At 40.4% G+C, this 20,681-nt stretch overlaps 1 protein-coding gene across 4 annotated transcripts in view; it reads right to left on the bottom strand.

Annotated features, from left to right (window-relative positions):
- FGFR2 (fibroblast growth factor receptor 2) overlaps positions 1 to 20,681 on the bottom strand; it is a 212,059-nt gene that overhangs the window by 40,024 nt on the left and 151,354 nt on the right. For 2 of the 4 annotated variants that reach the window (XM_084846048.1, XM_084846045.1), the window contains exons 7-9: positions 16,569 to 16,759; positions 9,850 to 9,994; positions 6,350 to 6,546 (exon numbers count right to left, since the gene is read on the bottom strand). In XM_084846048.1, coding sequence (XP_084702174.1) covers positions 6,350 to 6,546; positions 9,850 to 9,994; positions 16,569 to 16,759 — 533 coding nt within the window. Of the gene's footprint in view, positions 1 to 6,349; positions 6,547 to 9,849; positions 9,995 to 15,585; positions 15,731 to 16,568; positions 16,760 to 20,681 lie in introns of all 4 variants that reach the window. The other 2 variants (XM_084846046.1, XM_084846049.1) reach the window with 1 other exon arrangement.

Raw genomic sequence — 20,681 nt, 5'->3', positions numbered from 1 at the left:
CAAGGAATTTTATGGGGGCCCAGCTTCCATTTGTAATTCCTCCCATGTTTTCCCACCATTTCTTCCAGCTTTCCTCTGACCACAAAAAAAAACTGTTAATGAGGGAAATATGGAATAGCAGCACAAGGCCGTTGTATTGGTAGTACAAGCAACTGTCTGTCTGGAAGCACCCTAAGTCTCTCCACCACAGAGTGTAGGGCAAACCAATGTGGGGGAGGGGGGTGAAGGATTAAATGAAAACACATGGAAAGCACTACGTAGATGTGCAAATCTTATACCTGTGCGTTGGGGTTACAATGCATATAGCGTCACCAAAGAGTGCTGTGTAACAACACACTTGGATCTCCAGCCATTTAAACTAAATTAACAGCCTGTGGGCTCCTTAGACAAGATATTTCTGGAATCTTAAGTTATGTCAATTTTAAATACATTCTCATTTAAAATAATGTTGGTAGATTTTAACCTCAGATTCTTAGGTGGAGAGTTTTTACCAACCAATAACAGTTTCCAGTTGTGGTTATGTTGCAATTACATCACATTTTTAGGTAAAATTCTACATTGTTATAATTCCAGTGCATTGCTCTAACAAAGATAAACAGATGAATAACTTCACCATTTGAATCTGCCCAAGATATGTTACATATTTTGTGGATCATTGCTTCCTACTAGCATGTTTCAGCACCAGTGAACTCCCTAAAGCCTATAGTACTCTGAAAAATCTGTATCACAAACAATGGCCCACTCACTCTGGTGCTGGTAATTTTGCTGCCTACATCATCCTGGGAAACCTAAACTGTTACAGGTGATTTCCTGTCTATGTTATGGCACTACTTCACTGACGTCCCAAAGTATATGGCATACAATTTCATTTGGTAGTCTGCTTCATATGTTTAAGTCACTATCACTTCCAAATGTCACCTAAACTAACTGATTCTTAAACCCCGTTCAAAGGTAGTCAGGTTATTTATTCCAAATGTGACAGAACACAAAAGCAAGGAACAACCATTCTACATTCCACATCTTTTAATTTAACTGAACTGATAAATATAAGTTTACTGCCAAAACTTTCCAAGATTTAAAAAGAAAAAGAAAAAAGTCTCAAGTTTCAGAAATACAACTAAGCCTTTGGAGAAAAAATGCAGCATATCCCAACAAAAAAGATCTATTCAGCTAATCCAGTAACACATGCCTGTTAAACAAAACACCCTCTGTTTTTTTAGCTCTTTCAGATTAAAGCAAAAAGTATGAAACCCTAACCCTTAATGTACAGAAACTAAACAGTTACTTTTAAGAGCAGGAGGAACTGAAAATGTAAGTAGTCTTGCCCTCTGGAAACCATAATTTCTTTGACTGATGCTCTTGGGGAGATTTTTGGGAATGGGGGTAACTTGAGCATAAAAAATTATTGAAACTATGAAAACAGGAGTATATTTCCTTATAATGCATACAGTAGATATTTTTACAGATCAGAATTTAGCATTGGCAGCACCTGAAAACATGGCACTACATATACAAGCACTCTAAAAGTTACCAGCTGATGCCAGAAAATTACAGATAATTCTATTGGGGAATATTTCTTGATATGAATATAAATATAAGAAAACTAAAATGCCATCTGCTTAGCAAATCGAGGACATGGAAAATTAAGCATCATGTTTAACTTAAGCTTGCAGTCACACTGTTTTAAATGTCTTTTACGAACTCTGTCTATAGTGGAGTTCCACTAAGCAATGACAAATGATTAAAGTGAAGCCTAGTGTTGGCAAAGGAAGAGACAATTGATGAAAGAGTATTTAACAAACCAACAGTCTGGGATAACTGCCCTTTGGAAAATGTTAAGTTTATGATGATCCATGGCCTGTCTACTGACAGATGTATTATATACCAATGGTATTTTCTCTGTCATCGCCACATGATCAGGTCATCTTGATGCTTTCATTCCAGCCACAGTCCAATAATCTCTTTTTATTCAGGAACTAATACAAATTACCCTTCCTAAGTGGGTTTAGGCTGAAAGCTCTCTTTAGTAGAGAAGAAGACATTCCAATTCTCCAGACCTAGATGCATGTGTATATTACAGACACACACACACACACACACACACACACTTCAGTACTTCATATGTGTATACTAGATCTGTATCGGAATCGACTAAAAATACTTGACAGACAAGTAGTGTCGGATAACTGCCCTTTGGGGATACTGTTCATGAACCTCTCTCTACAGTCTTGTACTCTCCACTTTCACTTTCTCCTGCCTTTTGCTGACTTGCTCTGATGTCACGGACTTGCTCGGACATCACAGAGAACCCATCTTAATATTACAAGTGTGTTAGGTCAGTTTCTATCAGCCATGCAAGTATTTGGGGGAATTAGGAAGTGTTTGATTTTGGATCCCAAGGTCCTTAATTTAGATAGAATTAAATCACCGAACAATTGACCCACATCATGGGACTTCAACTGCCACCTTGTAGGTACAAATCAGTTGAAAGCTTTAGGAGACTTTCCATGGGCAAAGAGACAAAGGTCTGGTTAGCACTAATGTAGTTCAGCATTACAGGCACAAGCCTTCCTCCCCTAGAGCAGCCACAAAGAGATCAGAAGCATTTACTTCCAACTATGCTTTGTTATGTCTGAATCAGGAACTGTGGTAAGTGTTAACTATAGTTTATTGAAGGAGGCCAACTTCAAACTATGGTTAATGATCCAGGCTTGTTTCAAGCAGCTATAGTGAACACTAGCCACAGTTTGTCCAGTTCTGACATAATGACAAATTGAGATTAGCTGAAAATGGAAGCAGATACTTTCGGTCTCCTTTATACAACTGTGCTGGAGAGGGGAGCACACAAACCCAAAACTAATGTACAAATGCTAACGAATGGTTTAGCTTTATGTACAGTCAGTGATCCCTGCTCAAGCCAATGAGATGTTGTACATGTATGTGCACATTTAAAGTTGCATCCAATGGTGGTTTTGTGCAAGGTGGGACACCCAATTTTCACAGCTGCCGCCCCCCTCCCACAGCCACTGCATCCCCCTACTCCTCCCCAAAACTGCTACTGAGAACTGTGTGGGATATGGCATAGAGGTCAGATCTGCAAAAACAGGTGCCCCACTTTGCATGAGCAGACATAGCACAAAACCATAACTGGATATAGCCCTTAGCATTTTCATCCATGCTGTCCAATATATCTCTCTTCCTGCCCCTCCCTGCTTCTCAGTTGGGTTGGAAAATCAGTGGTGGAAGGAACCACAGGCCTATTCAGTCTAACTTGCTGCCATGAGGCATGTCCAGCACATTTCTCTCCATCTCTCTGATCAAATTGTGCCACAGGGTTCCATCCTCTCCCCGATGCTATTTAACATCTATGTGAAGCCGCTGGGGGCTATCATCCGGAGGTTTGGGGTGCGATGTCATCAATATGCGGATGACATGCAGCTCTACCTCTCATTCAAACCTTCACCAAGGTTGGCCGTAGAATCTCTGTCCAAATGTCTGGAGACGGTGAGTGGCTGGATGGGGAGGAATAAGCTGAAGCTGAACCCTGACAAGACCGAGGTACTTTTGGTGGAAGACAAGAGGAGGCTGGGGGATGTTGACCTGGTGTTGAATGGGGTACAGCTACCCTTGAAAGACCAGGTCCGCAGCCAGGGGGTCATTTTGGACTCCCAGCTGTCCATGGAGGCTCAGGTGTCAGCTGTGAGCCGGACAGCGCTGTATCAACTCCATCTGATACGGCGGCTGCGCCCCTTCCTTCCCGACCATCTGCTCCCATCGGTAGTACATGCCCTGGTCTCCTCTCGTTTAGACTACTGTAATGTGCTCTATGTGGGGTTACCCTTGAAGACGGTTCAGAAGCTGCAGCTGGTGCAGAACGTGGCGGCTCACATGATTAAAGGCAGCCGCCGGCGAGATCACATCACTCCGGTGCTGAAGGAGTTGCACTGGTTACCAGTTGTTTTCCAGGCCAAATTCAAGGTGTTGGTTTTGACCTTTAAAACCCTATATGGTTCCGGCCCAGCCTATCTTAAGGAGCGCCTCCAGCAACACCAGACAGGCCGCTTAACAAGATCAGCCTCAGATGGCCTTCTCTCTGTCCCATCAGCCAGGACAGCTAGACTGGTGAGGACGAGGGAGAGGGCCTTTTCTGTGGTGGCCCCCACTCTGTGGAACTCCCTCCCTAGGGAACTCCGCCATGCCCCCTCTTTAATGAGCTTCTGCTGTACATTAAAAACGTGGTTGTTCAGGCAGGCATTTGGGGTGGGTTAGGGTATTTTAGAAAACATTTTTATTGTAGAATTTTATTGTTTAAAACTGTTTTATTATACGTTGTACATCACCCAGAGTGGCTGGGTGACCAGCCAGATGGGCAATTAATACATTTAATAATAAAATAAATAAATAAATAAATCCACTCTGTCTAGATGAAAATGTGCCACAGGCATAGACCAGATGAACTGCTGAAAGGTAAGAAAAGAGCAGGCAATCTGACCTGAGAGAAAAGTCTTCTTTTCAACTACTACGGCCATACATGTGACTATGTGGGGCCTAAATAATACAGTTTTAAAGCTACTGAGCACAAAAGGGCCTCTGCATAGGTGGCAACTCACAAGCCACCATCCTTTCCAGAATGTCTCTTAGATTAAAGAGAACTCCATTGTATCTCTCTCTGACACTATTCAAAATACAACATAAACAAAAGTAACCCTTTTCCTGACACTGTGTAGTCATAGGAAAGGTGACTCCTTACAAATTAAAAAATCCAACGTATTCTGCAATTGTTTCTTTAATTCAGTTGAACTGCTATACAAGATAACCATATACAAGATATAAGATACATCTCAAGATATACCAGATATAAGATATACCTCAAGATACAAGGTATCCGTATAAGAACATAAGAAGAGCCATGCTGGATCAGACCAAGGGTTCATCTAGTCCAGCACTCTGTTCACACAGTGGCCAACCAGCTGCCCATGGGAAACCCACAAGCAGGGCATGAGCGCAACAGCACCCTCCTGCCCATGTTCCCCACCAACTAGTGTACATAGGCATACTGCCTGTGATACTGGAGGTGGCATATAGACATCAGGACTAGTAGCTATTGATAGTCTTATCCACCAGGAATTTGTCTATAATTTTTAAAAGCCATACAAACTGGTGACCATCACTACGTCTTTTGAAAATGAATTCTGTAGTTTAACCATGTGCTGTGTGAAGAAATACTTCCTTTTATCTGTCCTGGATCTCCCACCAATCAGCTTCATGGGATGACCCTGGGTTCGAGTATTATGAGAGAGGGAGAAAAATGTCTCTCTATCCACTTGCACCACACCATGCATAATTTTGTACACCTGTATCATGTCTCTCCTTACTCGACTTTTCTCCAAGCTAAACAATCCCAGCTGTTGTAACCTTCCCTCACAGGGAAGTTGCTCCAGCCCTTTGATCACTTTGGTTTCTCTTCTCTGCAAGAGCAGAATATATACAAGATAGCAGTATTCAATTTTGCAATATTGCTGGACCACAATATTTGTGAACTGCCCAGTATTTCTGCACACACACACACACCCACACACACCCGTGATTCCTCTCCAAAACCAGACATACATTATGAAAATGTATAATCCCAAAACTCAGAAGTCTCTGCAGAAGATTACTGGAACACCAGGAAGCAAGAAAACCCTGAAGGGGAAAATACAGCTCCCACCCTGTGACATGTGTTGCCATGTCTACATGCTCAAGCAAAGCAGAATTATTCCTGTTCTGAAAAAGATGTTCTCCCTCTCCGTACTTATGCCTGAGGCACCAACTATTCTTATAGACTGTATCTCAAAAGGAGGCACCTAAAAATTTGCTCTTTTGCCTCTTCTTCTTTTTTTAAAAAAGTATTCCATTTACTACATTCCAATGACTGCTTTCATTTCACACTAGAAATTTAATATCTCTTCCTCAACTTTAAAACGCTAACAGTTTTCACTCAGACATTAAACAGCCTTGAAACTAGTGCTTTATTTTAGCTGGTGGCTTCTTGGTGTCTGAACCCAGAATGGGTTTCAAAAATCTATGCCAGGTCCTGGAATGCAACAACTTTGCTCTGCATTTGCACATTGGCATAAGAGACGGGTGACTCTGAGCTTATGCACAGAGCCCTTCTATCACCATTCAGTCATTACAAGCTTCTTCTTAGCCCAAACCTCAGAGCTTTTGAGTCCAGAAGCTGCAGATTCTAAGCAAACTTGAGTTCCAGGACCAGAATCTCACTAGTCTTATACAAAAGGATCTGCTGGCTTGTTTTCTTAACGGAAGGGTAATAGTTTTTTTAAACTCTTTATCTACTTTCTGTTACCTGTCTTCGCAGAGGAATGCGCTTAGTCAGCTTGTGCACAGCAGGCTGGCTACTGAAGTCCGGCTTCTTGGTGGTGGATCTCATGCGGCACAGGATCACTGTCATCACCATGCAGACAATTAGAAAGACCCCTACGCAGTAAATAGCTATCTCCAGGTAGTCTGGGGATGTGGGGTATGGTCTGTCCTCTACAGGAGCTAGAGTGCAAATTGGAAGGGGAACAGTTATGAGGGAGAATTAGGATGCATCAAAAAAGAAAAGAAAAAAGCACAGATCGGCAGCACAGTATATCAAACAAAGTAGTACTGCCAGTGGAGGCTGGTGGCGCCAATGCCAGTGGGGCAGTCTGTCCACTCCGGATTTCAGTCAGAACTCTAAAGGAGCTCTAAAACCACCAGCCTCCACTGAGTACTGCAGCAGGCTTGACACAAACTAAATGTGATACAGAACGCTGACGATGTCCACAATGAGAAAATGGCTACAAGGAGAGCCCTTTTCAAGCCATCTCAATGCAAGCTGCTTTTATCTCACTACGTGAGCCTTTTGAGATAACGTCTGCGCTGTGGTGTTACTAGCTGGTCCTAGCTGGTTATTTAACTTGTAAAATTAAAGGCTACACATTGAAATGATGCCTGTGATCACCTTTTTATTCTCTCTCTCTCTCTCTCTCTCTATATATATATATATATGTAAAAATGTCTTTTTAGCCATGCTGCTTGAGACAGGAAAATAGGCACATAATTCACTCCAGATGAATCCTGGCTGGTCTACAACCGTAATAAAATTGAATTGAATTGAAAATTGAATTCCAGTTGAATCAATATTTATCCCAATCTCCCAAGCTTTAGCCTGCAGCAAATGACGGGTTTAGTAAAATAATTTTTCAAGAGCATTGTATTTAACTCTGTGAGCCACCTGAACACACAATGAAAGCCAAACAAGCACTGAATTAGCTAGCTGAAAAGCAGGGCTAATGGGACACCAAAGCACAACAAAGCATAGGCATGAACTAGCCTGGCTTAGGCATCCAAATAGTCCCAAGTCAGGCAAAAACACCACTGTATGACAAGTATTCTCATTTAGGCCAGGATTTACAAAAGTGCCAAACTTCATTAGATGCCAAACATCAGATGCCTATGCACATTTACTTAGATGCAAGTCCACTGAACATAGTGAGGTTTACTTCTAAGTAGGCATAGAATTAAAGTCAGTAGGAACTAAGTGCCTAATTAACCTTTTGGTCCTTTGAAAACTGCAGACTGACCACTTTCACCCTGCCCCATATTTCCAATTGCAACTTGGTGATTAAGAATCACCCAGAATTCAGGCTTGTGTAAAGGTCTAATACACTTTAATTTCTGGGCTACTAGAGAATGGCAAGCCTGATTTTTGTTTATGGCCCAGGAATGACATTTTGTGTTGTATCTAGAAATGGTCTCTCCCTTGAGAATTTTTTTCAGTCTTACAGAAACTCCTTTAGCTTTCCTCAAAGTTCTTCAAGGTGAATGTGGAGGTTCTGGCAAAAATAAGTAAATTTGTCACTATGTATTTTATACTGGCCCTGTTCTCCATTCTGCAAAAAAGCTTACATTTAAATGCTTTTCTTTTGTAATGACAAATAACTATTCAATAGCATTCATTCTTCCCCTGCAACAGGAGAAATTGTTTTGGGTATTTGCTGAATTTTCTTCTCCTGTCTGACAATCCCATGAACTCTGACATGGGACTGTACAGGACCATAAGGGAGCACATTGTCAAAATGCAATATATTTTCACAACACCATGGTCTCTCACAACATCATGGTATCAGTACTGGGACTGTCCTGTGGCAGGAGAAGGGAATTATGAGAATGCATCCTGACACTGGTAGCATACTAGGTGCATATCCCTGGGGTGAGTGTCAAATTGCTCACAATTTGCAATTATGCCCAGAGAGAATGCTTTGAAGTTAGTTTCAGAAAATTAACAGTCACATATACTGATGGGCTTATCTAAGTGCCTACCTACCTGTGGAAGATTATGCTGATCTCAGATCTTGAACAGTACCCTAGTCAATGATTGGCACCAAACAATGGCAAAGCTAGCTTACAATTATTCTCTGCCAATGCTTATTCTTTAAATAATGACAATGATTTCCTGTTTTCAATTACTTAATATTAATTATGATGATTTAAAAAAAAACACTGACAAGCCAGTGTTACCATTTTTTTACATTGCAGTAATGACACATTGGTTTAGTCTGTGTTTTGTTTTGTTTTTTATAGCAAGTGAGATACAATTGTAACAAAACACTAACAGGGTTATTAGTTTATGTAATACACACCTATATGTTTTATCTCAATAATAATAATAATAATAATAATCAGCGTTCTGCATCAATAACTGGTCACTATGCAAAGCAGTGCACATTGCAAGTTATTCTTATGTCCAATCTTGTGTTAATATTTCATTCAAGCAAATTGATTTTTTTTTAAAAGTGCTTAAGCACTTGCAAATATGAAAAGAAGACTGCAAGCAGAAGCAACAGCAGCTTTAATCACTGACTACCTGTTTAGTGATGAATGCACCTTGGAAGCCTCAAAAGTTAATAGTTAAGGAGGGTAGTAATGTGGGTTGTCTCTTATACAAAGTGAGAAGAAATAACCTAGAAACCTTGAGAACAATTCATATAGCAGCACAATACTGAATGAACAATACACTTTGGCAATGCACATGCAAGGGATCTTCATTTTTAAAATATTAACACTTAATATACTGATCAGAAAAATAGAAACTGTATAAGTGTCTTCAAAATTATTAATAAGGCAGTTGCACTTTACTGAACGGTTATAAAGCAAGAAGGTTTCATTAGTGCAGACATCTAAAATAATATTTTCTGACAGACAACCATTTTCAGGCAATGAAATGCATTAATGTGTGTTTTTGTTTGAAACAGAAACAACATCAATTCAAGCATGACAAGACATGCTTTGCAGAAAAAGCAAGTTAGTAGCCATTTGCTTCAAACATGCAGTATTTAAAGAATACACCAAGTTGATTCCAAAGATATGTAAAAACACTGCTTCTGTATTCACATCTCAGCACAGCAAATTCTCATCGATACAAATATGAACCCAGGCAATTTGACTGGGTTGAGGCTTTTGATAAAGTGCTACTTATAACCCGCACCCAATTTTACAATTCTAAACTTCTCAGGGGAATTTTGAATTCCTCTCTGGGAGAAGTTTATGACTGATGACTTCAGGTATCTCAAGTGTCACAATAAACCTTTTATTTCAAATTTATAATGGACATTCAAACAGTTGAAAAAGCTTAAAATGGAATTTGAACACACCTCAGTTTATCTTTTTAAGCTGAAGTGCAGGGTTTTGTTGAAAAATCATTTGTTTTTAAAAAGAAAATTAAAAGCCCATTTCCGAGACAGAAGCTGTGCTAATTTGGTAGCAATCAATAATGAAGCAGGGAGGGGAGGGAAACCACTGAAAGATAGCAGTATATACCTGGCAGAACTGTCAACCATGCAGAGTGAAAGGATATCCCAATAGAATTACCCGCCAAGCATGTATATTCCCCAGCATCCTCAAAAGTTACATTCCGTATATAGAGAACCTCAATCTCTTTGTCCGTGGTGTTAACACCGGCAGCCTAGAAAAAAAAGGGGAAGCAAGAGAAAAGCTAGACATTTTAGGAATTCTTGTGGATGGGAAGTGGAACCACGGGAGCTTGGCACTTCAGAAGAAACAACAGTGCACAGCTGTGGGGAGATCCCATCCACAAAGCCCTCAACCAAAAGGCAATTACCAAGAGATCCCAGCTCACCTCAGAGAGGAATGAATCATCAACACCCTTCACCAAACCTACACTCACCACCTATGTATGCATGCAATCAAACCACATGGAAAAATTCATCCACAAAACGCTTGAATGAAAAAGCGATATAAATACACAAAGAAAGATCAAGTACACAGAAAAAAACAAAAGAGGACCATCTGAAGTGTCACATGAGATGTCCTTCAAATTAAGAAAGGGGAATTTCAGAAACATACAGTGAGGAGAAACATACAGTGAGGAGATTTTGTTAAGTTTCCTGGACAAGCATAGTTTGACCACAGCAGCCCACGCGTTGGTAATCTCAAAGTTGGATTACTGCAATGTGCTTCACCGTAAGGTTGGTTGATTTTAAGGTTGATCCAGAAGCTGCGGTTAGTGCAGAATGCTGCAGCCAGGTTGGAAATGGGAGCAGCTTATCACCAGCATATTACACCTTATTGCTGAGGGAACGGCACTGGCTGCCTATGTGCTACCAGGCCAGGTTTAAAGTTATGGTACTTGTTTACAATGCCCTAAACAACTCAGGACCAGATTACCTAAGAGACTGCCTGACCTCCCACCTGCCTGTTCAGTTGCTGCACTCATCAGGAGATACCCTACTGGAGGTACCCAGGATTTTGGAAGTCTAGTCCACGATGGCTCAGAGTAGGTCCTTTAGTGTCGTAGCACCCTTCCTCTGGCACTCCCTACCATTACAAATTAGACCTGCACCAACCTTTCTGGATTTGGGGTACCTACTGAAAACATACTTTTTTCCAACAAGCATTACCAGGAAGGCAATCTTGTGTTCTGTATACAGTAATATTATACAGCACTTAACTATGATCTTATACTGTATTGTTTTGTACATCACTTAGAAATATCTAATAAAAGTGAAACATACATCTAATTAAATAAACAAATAATGATAAAAGGAGTGTTTCTTACAGCCTGGATTAAACACAGCCCCAAGAGTTTTCTTATCTACTAGCACATTATTTAATGACTAGGCCTCAGGAGAACACAAGCTACCACTGCCTCAAGTAGTCATGTGAATCAACCTGAGATTTAAATATAAAGTAGTATTATAGAAACCCATCATGGACCCAAATGTAGGTCAATCACAGGTTAGTGTGCCTGAGGGGAAAAAGAACAGGTCATAGCTGCCCCAAGTGGTCATGGGAATCAAATCTGAGACTGATTGTCTGGGTGTGCCTATTTGGGATACATCTACACTTTGTTACATCTACATCATGGTGACCAAGAGTGTGTAAAACTGAAGATTTCAACTTGTCCAGAAAAATGGTTGGGTTGATATGGGTCGCCAAGGGTAGTGAGATACAACACTGCATTTCACACTAAGATTCCTGTGTGGCAAATGTGGCATAACAGAACTCTTATTAAGTGTACAGAGCAGGCAAACAATAGGACAATTTAAAGCCCAAAGTAAGTAAATGTAAGATTAAAAAAAATCCTTGCCTAGAATAGCCAACACAATAGCTTTAATGCTACATTGTGACATGATGTAAACAAAAGGAATTAAGACCTCTGTATAACAGAGGATTCATACCAAATGACCACAAGAAAGATAGGAACAAAGTAATTTGAGAGTAGATTGGGTGGAATTGGTGGAGACCTGTCTTTGTTGCTCCCTTCCTCTATCAAGCAGCTGAAAACCAACTTCTGCTTGAGCCTCAGGTATTTAAGGTGGGGCTGCCAGAGGCACTGAGGTGAGAGTGGGTTGGCTGGAATTGGTGGAGACCTGTCTTTGTTGCTCCCTTCCTCTATCAAGCAGCTGCAAACCATTCTCTGCTCTTCCCTCAGGTATTTAAGGCGGGGCTGCCAGAGGCAGTGCCTTAGCGTTGCACTTGGAGTCATACAGGAGTTGTACAGGAGGCTATGCAATTCTTATGGCTTTTGCAAGCAAGGTGGTCCCTACATCACATTGAAATACACTGGGGCATGAGGACTCGTCTTGAAACGTTTGAAAAATCCTGTGTAGGACTTGGTGTCACCAATGTTTTGTTCTTTTAGAGTGAGTTTTATATTTATTATAAGGTATTTTATTTAGGATCTATTGCAACGTGGTGAAAATTTTATGTGTTATAAGGGGCAGGAAGAGACCTAGCTCTTCAGCAGATCCAGCTCCTGAACCATTCCCAAAGCAATATAAAATTGATGGTTAAAATTGATTCAAGCGGGATGAATTGGCCTTTACAATTTTAGGTGCAAATAGATTCTCAGTTTTTAGTAATAATAGTGATCCTACAGTCAAGGCTAAAGACACTGTACCCCCATTCCACCAAAAAAAAATGGCTTCTCTGAGACTATTCCCTATGATGTCTCCGACTTAGAACTTATGGCCCAACAGTGCCTTTTGGTGGCTGCAATGATACAGGACATATATTCTAACCTTGGAGATATAGTGAATATCTTAAATTACTTAGTCTGTCTTGGTTCAAGTAAAAAAATCTGATTCTGGGAATCAAACTACCCATAAGCAGCCTTTAGCTCTGGCTGAAAAGAAGGTTATCTTGTCAGATGGTCCTTCACAATTTAGACCCCTTGTAGGCCCTGCCACATTGCAATGTAAAGGGCAACCAATGGGAGTTATTTTACAAGCATATCAGGTTTTTCTAAATATCTTCTCCTTTAACGGCAGAATACTTTGTTGGGACTCAGTAACATGGGCCAAGCAGTATTTAAGGCAGCTTCTGGGGATTAGATTCATTGATCAAGGCAACTGAATTACTATCATCCTCTCTATAGTATATTAGGGTTCCTCTTAGTTTTAACAAATCAGACATTGCTACTCTTTTAATTAGGAAAAGGGCATTGCTTAACTCATTTGGTATTTTCCCTATGAGAGTTTTTAAAGATTATTCTCTCAAGCCTCGTCTGTCTGGGAGGAGCTCCTCTGGCACCATAATGGTTTCTGATATTAGTGCTAGCACTAAGAGAGTTAGATGTGAGAGAACTGAGCAAATAAAAAATGGTAAACACCTCTTTGATCAGGGCACTTCCTTAAGTTACACTGGTGCCAAAGGTACCAAGTGCCTTAAACAGCACATTCAGAATATGAATAACATACAGTATGATACATCCCATTTGTAAGAAACAACAGACCTTATTAAATGGGATGATTCATCATCTGTGCCTACTAAAAATCAACAGTTAGGGTCGGACAAGAATGAACACCTATCTGTTACACCTTATCCTTTACTTTCTCAGCCTATTGGTGATGCCTGGGACCCAGAAGAGCATAGTCTTCTAGCCTCCTTCTCCTTGTTTCCATAGGCAGAGCAGGCTGGTTCCTACAGAAATAGAAGCAGAGTTGACCAAGAGATCAAATTGCTCCTGAAGAAGAGACTTCATCTTGAAACATGCAGAGCTTAGCATTTTAAAGATTTGCACAATGAATAAACAATTATTATAGACCATACTCAGTGGTGCTTTGGGATCTTTTTCATTCCTGGTGTTGTTGTGCATAGTGCCTTCCCTCTCAGTTTTCCAAATCTTATGCCCCTAAACTATATATTGTAAAAAAATTACCCTATTGGTATATGCAAAAGATGCAGACTTGCTCTCACTGCCTAGAATAGGCTTTAACAGTTTATTAGCTGCTTTGGGGGCTCATTGTTTCAAGAACAGTCTGATTATTAATTACAGAAAATCTAAGGTGTTGGTGTTTACTAAAGTCCAAAGGTGATATAAATGGACCGTAAATGGAGCAAATCCCTCATATAAGATATGGTATCTAGGTATACAAATGCAGAGCACTGGCTCTTGGTCTGAACAATGGAAGCAGCCAATTAAGTCATCACCAACAGACCATTTCAAGATTTTATTTTATTTTTTTTAATGTAAGGTGGTTGCTTCATATCTTCTGCTACTCAAACTTTTAAAGCTAAGTCCTTGGCCCAACTCATCTTTAGTATCCCAGTTTGGATTTCTGGGTTTAAGTCTCAGGTGAAAAGAGTACAATCTAGTTTCCTTAGGAAGATTCTGGGTTTACCTTCTTTTGTTGGGAATCCAATTATTTACTTGGAAGTGGATATTAGATCAGCTGAATGCCAAGCTTGGTTAAATACCTTGAAATGGTGGGTACATGTCCATTTTTCTACAGCTCCTGCTAATTATATTAATTTACTGCTTTCTGACTCCTTTTTTAGTTGGTGGATGAGGGAGATGGAGAAAAGGATCTATAGGTTGAGTTTTTCTCCTGAAGTTCTGGGCAATTATGGCTTAAAGAAGGCACAACTCTGCATTATGCAGATATTAGTTGATTTAGATCTCCAGTATCTGAGAGCTGCACCTGACAAATCTTGTTCTCCATTATCTCTATGTAATCCTCTAAAATATAGAATTGCTAGTGCTTCGTGTTTGAATACATTGACTGTTTCCAAATAAAGGAGAACATTCATGCTCACTCGTTTCAATGTGTTGCCCTCTGCACCGTTAAGTGGATGACTCAATAAGATCACGATTAATGAACATCTGTGTCCATGTGGAATGGGTGCAATAGAGTCTGTTGATCATGTACTCCTGTACTGTAATCTGTATAGAGACTGCAGAGAGATGCTGATTTCCCCCTTATTAAGAATTCTCCCAGGACAACCTTCTGGCGAGCTGGTGATGTTCTGTTTGAAGGATGATTCATCCTATGTAACTGGGAGGGTTGCTAGGTTCTTTCTTATTTCAATGCAAACAAGGAAAAAAATATGTTGGCTACATTTTAAAATGTATTGTTTTTATTTAATTACTCTTAATTGGCTGTATCTGCCTTTTAAAATGGCCATTTACTATGAAATGTTTTCCAAAGCTACTGTCTGTCACACTATTAACAAGATCCAAATGAAACCCAATAGCATGGGTACACGGTGCTTATGTAAAGCTGGTGATGTTGGATATTTCGTGCTGGATCCTCAGGTGCATGGGTTAACAGAGATTCAGATTCAATCTGCTACCTGATTGGGGGGGAGAGCGGGGAGAGAAATCTGATACATGTTGCACATGCAGTTACACCTCAGTCCAGGCCCAGATAGTAGCTGTGACTTCCAGAACAGTGACTCAGCCATCATGTACATAGATAAAGAATGAAAAACCAAGTGTGCAAAAGAGAGGAAGACTCAGAGTGGTCAGGTCAGAATCCTTTGGATTATGCTGAGAACAAATATATATGAACACAAATGACACCTCAAAGTAAAACAGAGAATACAAAAGGATTAAAAACAGATGACTAAAAATACATACACAGTATTTGTGGGAATTTTTCCATGGCTACTGGAGTAACACCAGTTGCATCTCCAAGAGAAGATTATAAATACACCAAGGTCACGGAGTTATCCTACAAACTGCCTGCTGCGTCCCAAAGCACCAATTTTTTCCAGCTTCTACATCCAGCTTTCTTTAACAGACGTTTTTACCTTTATCTGGCAGAACCATAAGCCAGGCAGACTGGTTGGCCTCCCCTATATAATTGGAGACCTTACAAATATATTCTCCAGCATCCTCCTCTGTCACATTGTACAGTTTCAGCACTTCAGCATTGGAACTATTTATCCCCGAATGCTAGAACAGACCAATAACACAGGAGAACAATGTAACTACTGCCCCAAATGTAAACACCAACATGGTCCCACCACCAAAACACTCAAAGAAGTCTTCCATTTAGCATAAATACCAGTACTGAAATATTGTACTTATTTTATTTTAAAAGAACAAAGATTTCTTTAAACATTGGAATGGAGAAGCTGCTGAACAGAAGAACCTAAATGAATAGTTCAGGATGCATTAGATGCCTGGCTCCACCACTTAACTTCATCAGAAAACAGTCCTTTAAAATGAGCAGCTCCTTTGTAACAAAATCAGGCATACTTTAAAATACCTGCCAACTCTAAAAATCATTGCCCTGTGGACATTTCACAACAGGGTGGTGAAAAATTGACATCTCAGTATCTTTGACATTCAGAAAAACCAGCCCTGCCAACATTCCTTGGCAGCCAATATGGTCACTACAGAAGGACCTTCAATGTTTTCCCAGCCTCTTAATATCAGAGACAGAGTATTTTCTTTGGTTTATTTTGGATACTCTTTGCCAATGAATAAATCAGAAGTGATGTCAAGATAGTGGCATTGCAATCCTCTTAATAAATGATCATGATGTCTGAAAAATAAGCAAACAATCATGGAGAAAGATAAGAGTTTCTGGAAAGTGAAACATGGAACAAACTTTTGCTTTTGTTTAGAGTCTAAACTTCAGACCGACAACTCTATATTCCAGCATATTTATGTGCTGGCAAGCATGAAAGCTTCTGGGTCATTAAAAGAAGTTCTATTCCAGTTGGTACAATCTTTTTAATATTGTAAAAAGAATTCCAGATTGTCTCAAAAAGACACAACAACTCACCTTTAAAACTTCCAGATATGGTAATCCATCTGGCCCAAATTTACTTCCATTCTTTTCTATATGTTTTATCCACTGGATATGAGGCTGGGCATCACTATAGACTTTACAGACAAACTCTGCATCACCTCCAACAATTGCAGAGGTATTTGCTGGTAGGCCGGCTTGTAGGATAGGCCTGTGTGGTGATCGTTCTGTCAGGAAGCAGAGATGGAAAAAGAGAGGGGGGAGGGAAAAAGAGAGAGAGAAATGTGTAAAGATGCAGAACTCAGCAGTGCTGCCAAGAAAACTGTTAGTGAACATGAGCCAAAAAGCCCTGTAAGGCTGCTGGCTGACTTCACTGAAATAATGTTGTAACTAAAATGTAGAACAAAAACTGCACTTCAAAGAAGGTGCTTGAATACTACAGTTGGAGTGCTGTCTAAAGGCTACCCTTTAAGGAGGAGCGGGGAAAAGGATGGTGCAGAGCCTATGGTCATACTGTATCAAGAAAACATTTAAGGCACCATTCACAAAGCAACATTTTAAAATCACAGAAACTTTCCTGTTACTGGCATTAAACATGATAGCACAGTTCAGTGGGTTTATCCTCTACTAAATTGGTGGGAATGGGAGGGAATTCAGTTTTCACCCCTCAGTTGTGTTTAGATTGTTTTTGATTTGGTGTTATTTGTCATCAAACACACAAATGAAGATTCAGCAATTCAAAAAGCATAATCTTACGTTCTAAATTTGAAGTCAATATACATGTTGCTATTGCCAAACCCTTCGGGATAAGGTGAATTGATGAGGCACACTGTCATATCATAAGTGCACATGCATCTTGTAAAACCGAGTAACCATCATCTTCATGGGAACTCTACAACCAAGATCATATTTAATATATATTACAAGGACAGAGCAGAAGGTTGTATCCAATAGTGTTGTTCCACCAGTGGAAGGGAAACTGCTGGAGTAACGGATTTCTCCCCCTCCCCTTGCAGCCCCCCCATCTACCCCAGAGGGTTCAAGGGTCCTGCAGAACAGATTTGGGAGGCCAGGGGCTCCCAAACAAGGGGCTGCCGGGGAGAGGTAAGGGGAGGAGGAAAAGTCCTTCAAGTAATAGGCTACGTAAATCTTTACTTAGCCAATTACTGCAAAGAATGGGGACACCATTTGCGTCCCAGCAGCCGGAAGTCCGCCAGCGAAAACATCCCCCCCCCCCCGGTCCGTGGAAAAATTGTCTTCCACGAGACCGGTCCCTGGTGCCAAAAAGGTTGGGGACCGCTGCCTTAGAAGACACCAGTACTGCTAAGAATAGAATAAACCAGTATGGCATCATCTCATATACGATACCTGATGGCTAGATGCCTTCTAGATTCTAGGAAGCTGAGGAAGCATTATAGATTTTTCTGCAATTAGGCTTATTGCTTCTGACAGAAAGAGTACCATGGGTGCACAATAGTGCTACTAACAATAACCACTGGCTCAGATCTTTATTCTGGGTTGTATTTGAAATTTCTAAATTTGTGAAGCTGCTTTCAGAAAACAAGCTGAAGCAGAAGCCACACTGCATGCCCACAGCTGACTGTGTAGCCTTCTGGGTCACACTCATAACCTTCAACTACTACTCCAAAAAGCAGTTATTCCTATTATTACTTATTTGTTATATTATCAGCGCAGAACACATGGCTTTCCAAAGCATATAACTCATGAGATCATTCTGTGGTTTTGGCCTTTGAAAAATGCAGTACCCAATATAAAAGGAACCAATTATTCAGTCCCCTTACCCAGCATCAAGAGCTTATCTCCGTTAGTCTTCTCCCAAGGTGATTGTTGGGGAGAACACTAAACTGGTCCTTGACAAAATCTGTACATTCCTAATTGATATTTTTTTCCAATCAACTGAAAGTATTTGTATTGCTTTATAACTTTGCATAGTCTTTCCTCTTTGCAATGTTCCCAATAAATCATAAGGTCACATCTTGTCCTGCCCTTTATTATACTACAATAGAACATTTTCCAGTACAACTTTTGTTTCTCTGTCTACCATCTCTAATTCTAATAATGTTTGTGAGTTTCCATTCCAGTTCCAATGCCATCATCATCCATTCTCTTATTGACTTAACATTTTTTAAAGTTCCATTTATAACTGATTGCAATTCTAGCAGCCATTAGCAAACTAATGATAGTTTCCCAATCTTCTTAAGGTACCCCATTCTTCACATAGCCAAAAAGAACAATGAATGGATCACAAGTCGAATTATATCCTGTCTATTGATATTTAATCTGTACATTCTTATTCATCAGCTTAAATGATTTCATACCAATCTTGCAGCATTAAGACTTACAGCTGTTTTAAGCCACTGAAAATAGAAAAGCATTAAGGAATTAGAAGCTAATGATTTTTCTTGTCAATATCTGAAATGATATTGTCTATATACTAATGCCCAGAGTATGAGAAACAAACAGAACGAACTTGAACTCTTTATACAGGAGGGAAATTATGACTTGATAGGTATAACTGAGACTTGGTGGGATGACTCTCATGACTGGAATACAGCAATTGAAGGATATAACTTGTTCAAAAAGAACAGGAGGAACAGAAAGGGAGGTGGGGTTGCACTGTATGTAAAAAATACATATCTTTGCACAGAAATACAGGAGGATGAGCTTGGTAGCCCCATCGAGAGCATCTGGATCAAAATAAATGGAGCAAAGAACAAAAGGAACCTGGTGGTCGGAGTCTACTACCAGCCACCCAACCAAGGAGAAGACGAGGATGAAACTTTTGAAAAGCAAATAGCCAATGTTTTAAGGAAGCATGATGTAGTAGTAATGGGGGACTTCAATTTCCCAGATATTTGTTGGGAGACAAATTCTGCAAAACATGGCCCCTCCAGGAAATTCCTGACTTGTGTGGTGGAAAACTTCCTCCTACAGAAAGTAGAGGAAGGAACTAGAGGATCGGCTATCCTTGACTTGATCCTAACCAACAGAGATGACTTAGTGGATAAAGTAGCAGTTACAGGAACTCTGGGGGAAAGCGACCATGTTGCACTTGAGTTCTTGGTTCTAAGGGAAGCAAAAGCCGAGTGTAGTCAAACACATACCCTGGATTTTAGGAAAGCTGATTTTCATAAACTCAGAACAATGATCAGTAAGGTCCCATGGCAAGCGACGCTAACGAGAAAAGGAGTCCAAGATGGGTGGGAGCTTTTAAAAAAGGAAATTCTCAAGGCACAATCACAAGCAATTCCAACAAGAAGAAAAGGTGGAAGGCAACAGAAGAAGCCAATGTGGCTTCACAAAAAGCTTAGGTATGACCTGAAAACAAAAAAGGACACATATAGGAAGTAGAAAGAAGGCCAAGTAACAAAGGAAGAGTACAGGCAGGTAGCACAGAATTGCAGGGATGGCATCAGGAAGGCTAAAGCTGAGAACAAGCTGAGGTTAGCGAGGGATGCTAAAAACAACAAAAAGGCTTTCTTCAGCTACATGCATAGTAAAAGACAGAGGAAAGAAATAGTGGTTCAGCTATTAAATAAGAATGGCAAAAAGATAACAGATGACACAGAAAAGGCAGAGGTGCTCAATTCCTACTTTGGCTCAGTCTTCTCCCAAAAGAGGGTCTATGACCCCCCTGGCAGGAGCGAAGTGCAGGCTGAAGGGGCAGGATTGCAGCTTGAGACCGATAGGCATATGGTCAAGGAACACCTAATGACTTTGAATGAGTTCAAATCTCCAGGGCCAGATGAACTGCATCCTAGAGTAATAAAGGAACTGGCAGAAGAACTCTCAGAACTGCTGTCTATTCTCTTTGAGAAATCATGGAGGATGGGGGAAGTGCCAGATGACTGGAGGAGGGCTAATCTTGTCCCTATCTTCAAAAAGGGTAAAAAGGAGGAACCTGGGAACTACAGACCAGTCAGTCTGACATCAATCCCAGGGAAAATTCTGGAGCAGATGATAAAGCAATCCATCTGGAAGCATCTTGAAAACAATGCCGTGATTACTCGAAGCCAACATGGATTTGTTAAAAACAAGTCCTGCCAGACAAATCTGATCTCATTTTTTGATCAAGTAACCTCCCTTGTAGACCGTGGGAATGCTGTAGACATCATATACCTCGACTTC

Source organism: Heloderma suspectum, chromosome 3 (genome assembly GCF_057233095.1).
Source record: "Heloderma suspectum isolate Gila_16-S chromosome 3, 16-S_ref, whole genome shotgun sequence".
NCBI lineage: Eukaryota > Metazoa > Chordata > Lepidosauria > Squamata > Helodermatidae > Heloderma > Heloderma suspectum.
This window is presented reverse-complemented; position numbering and strand designations above follow the sequence as displayed.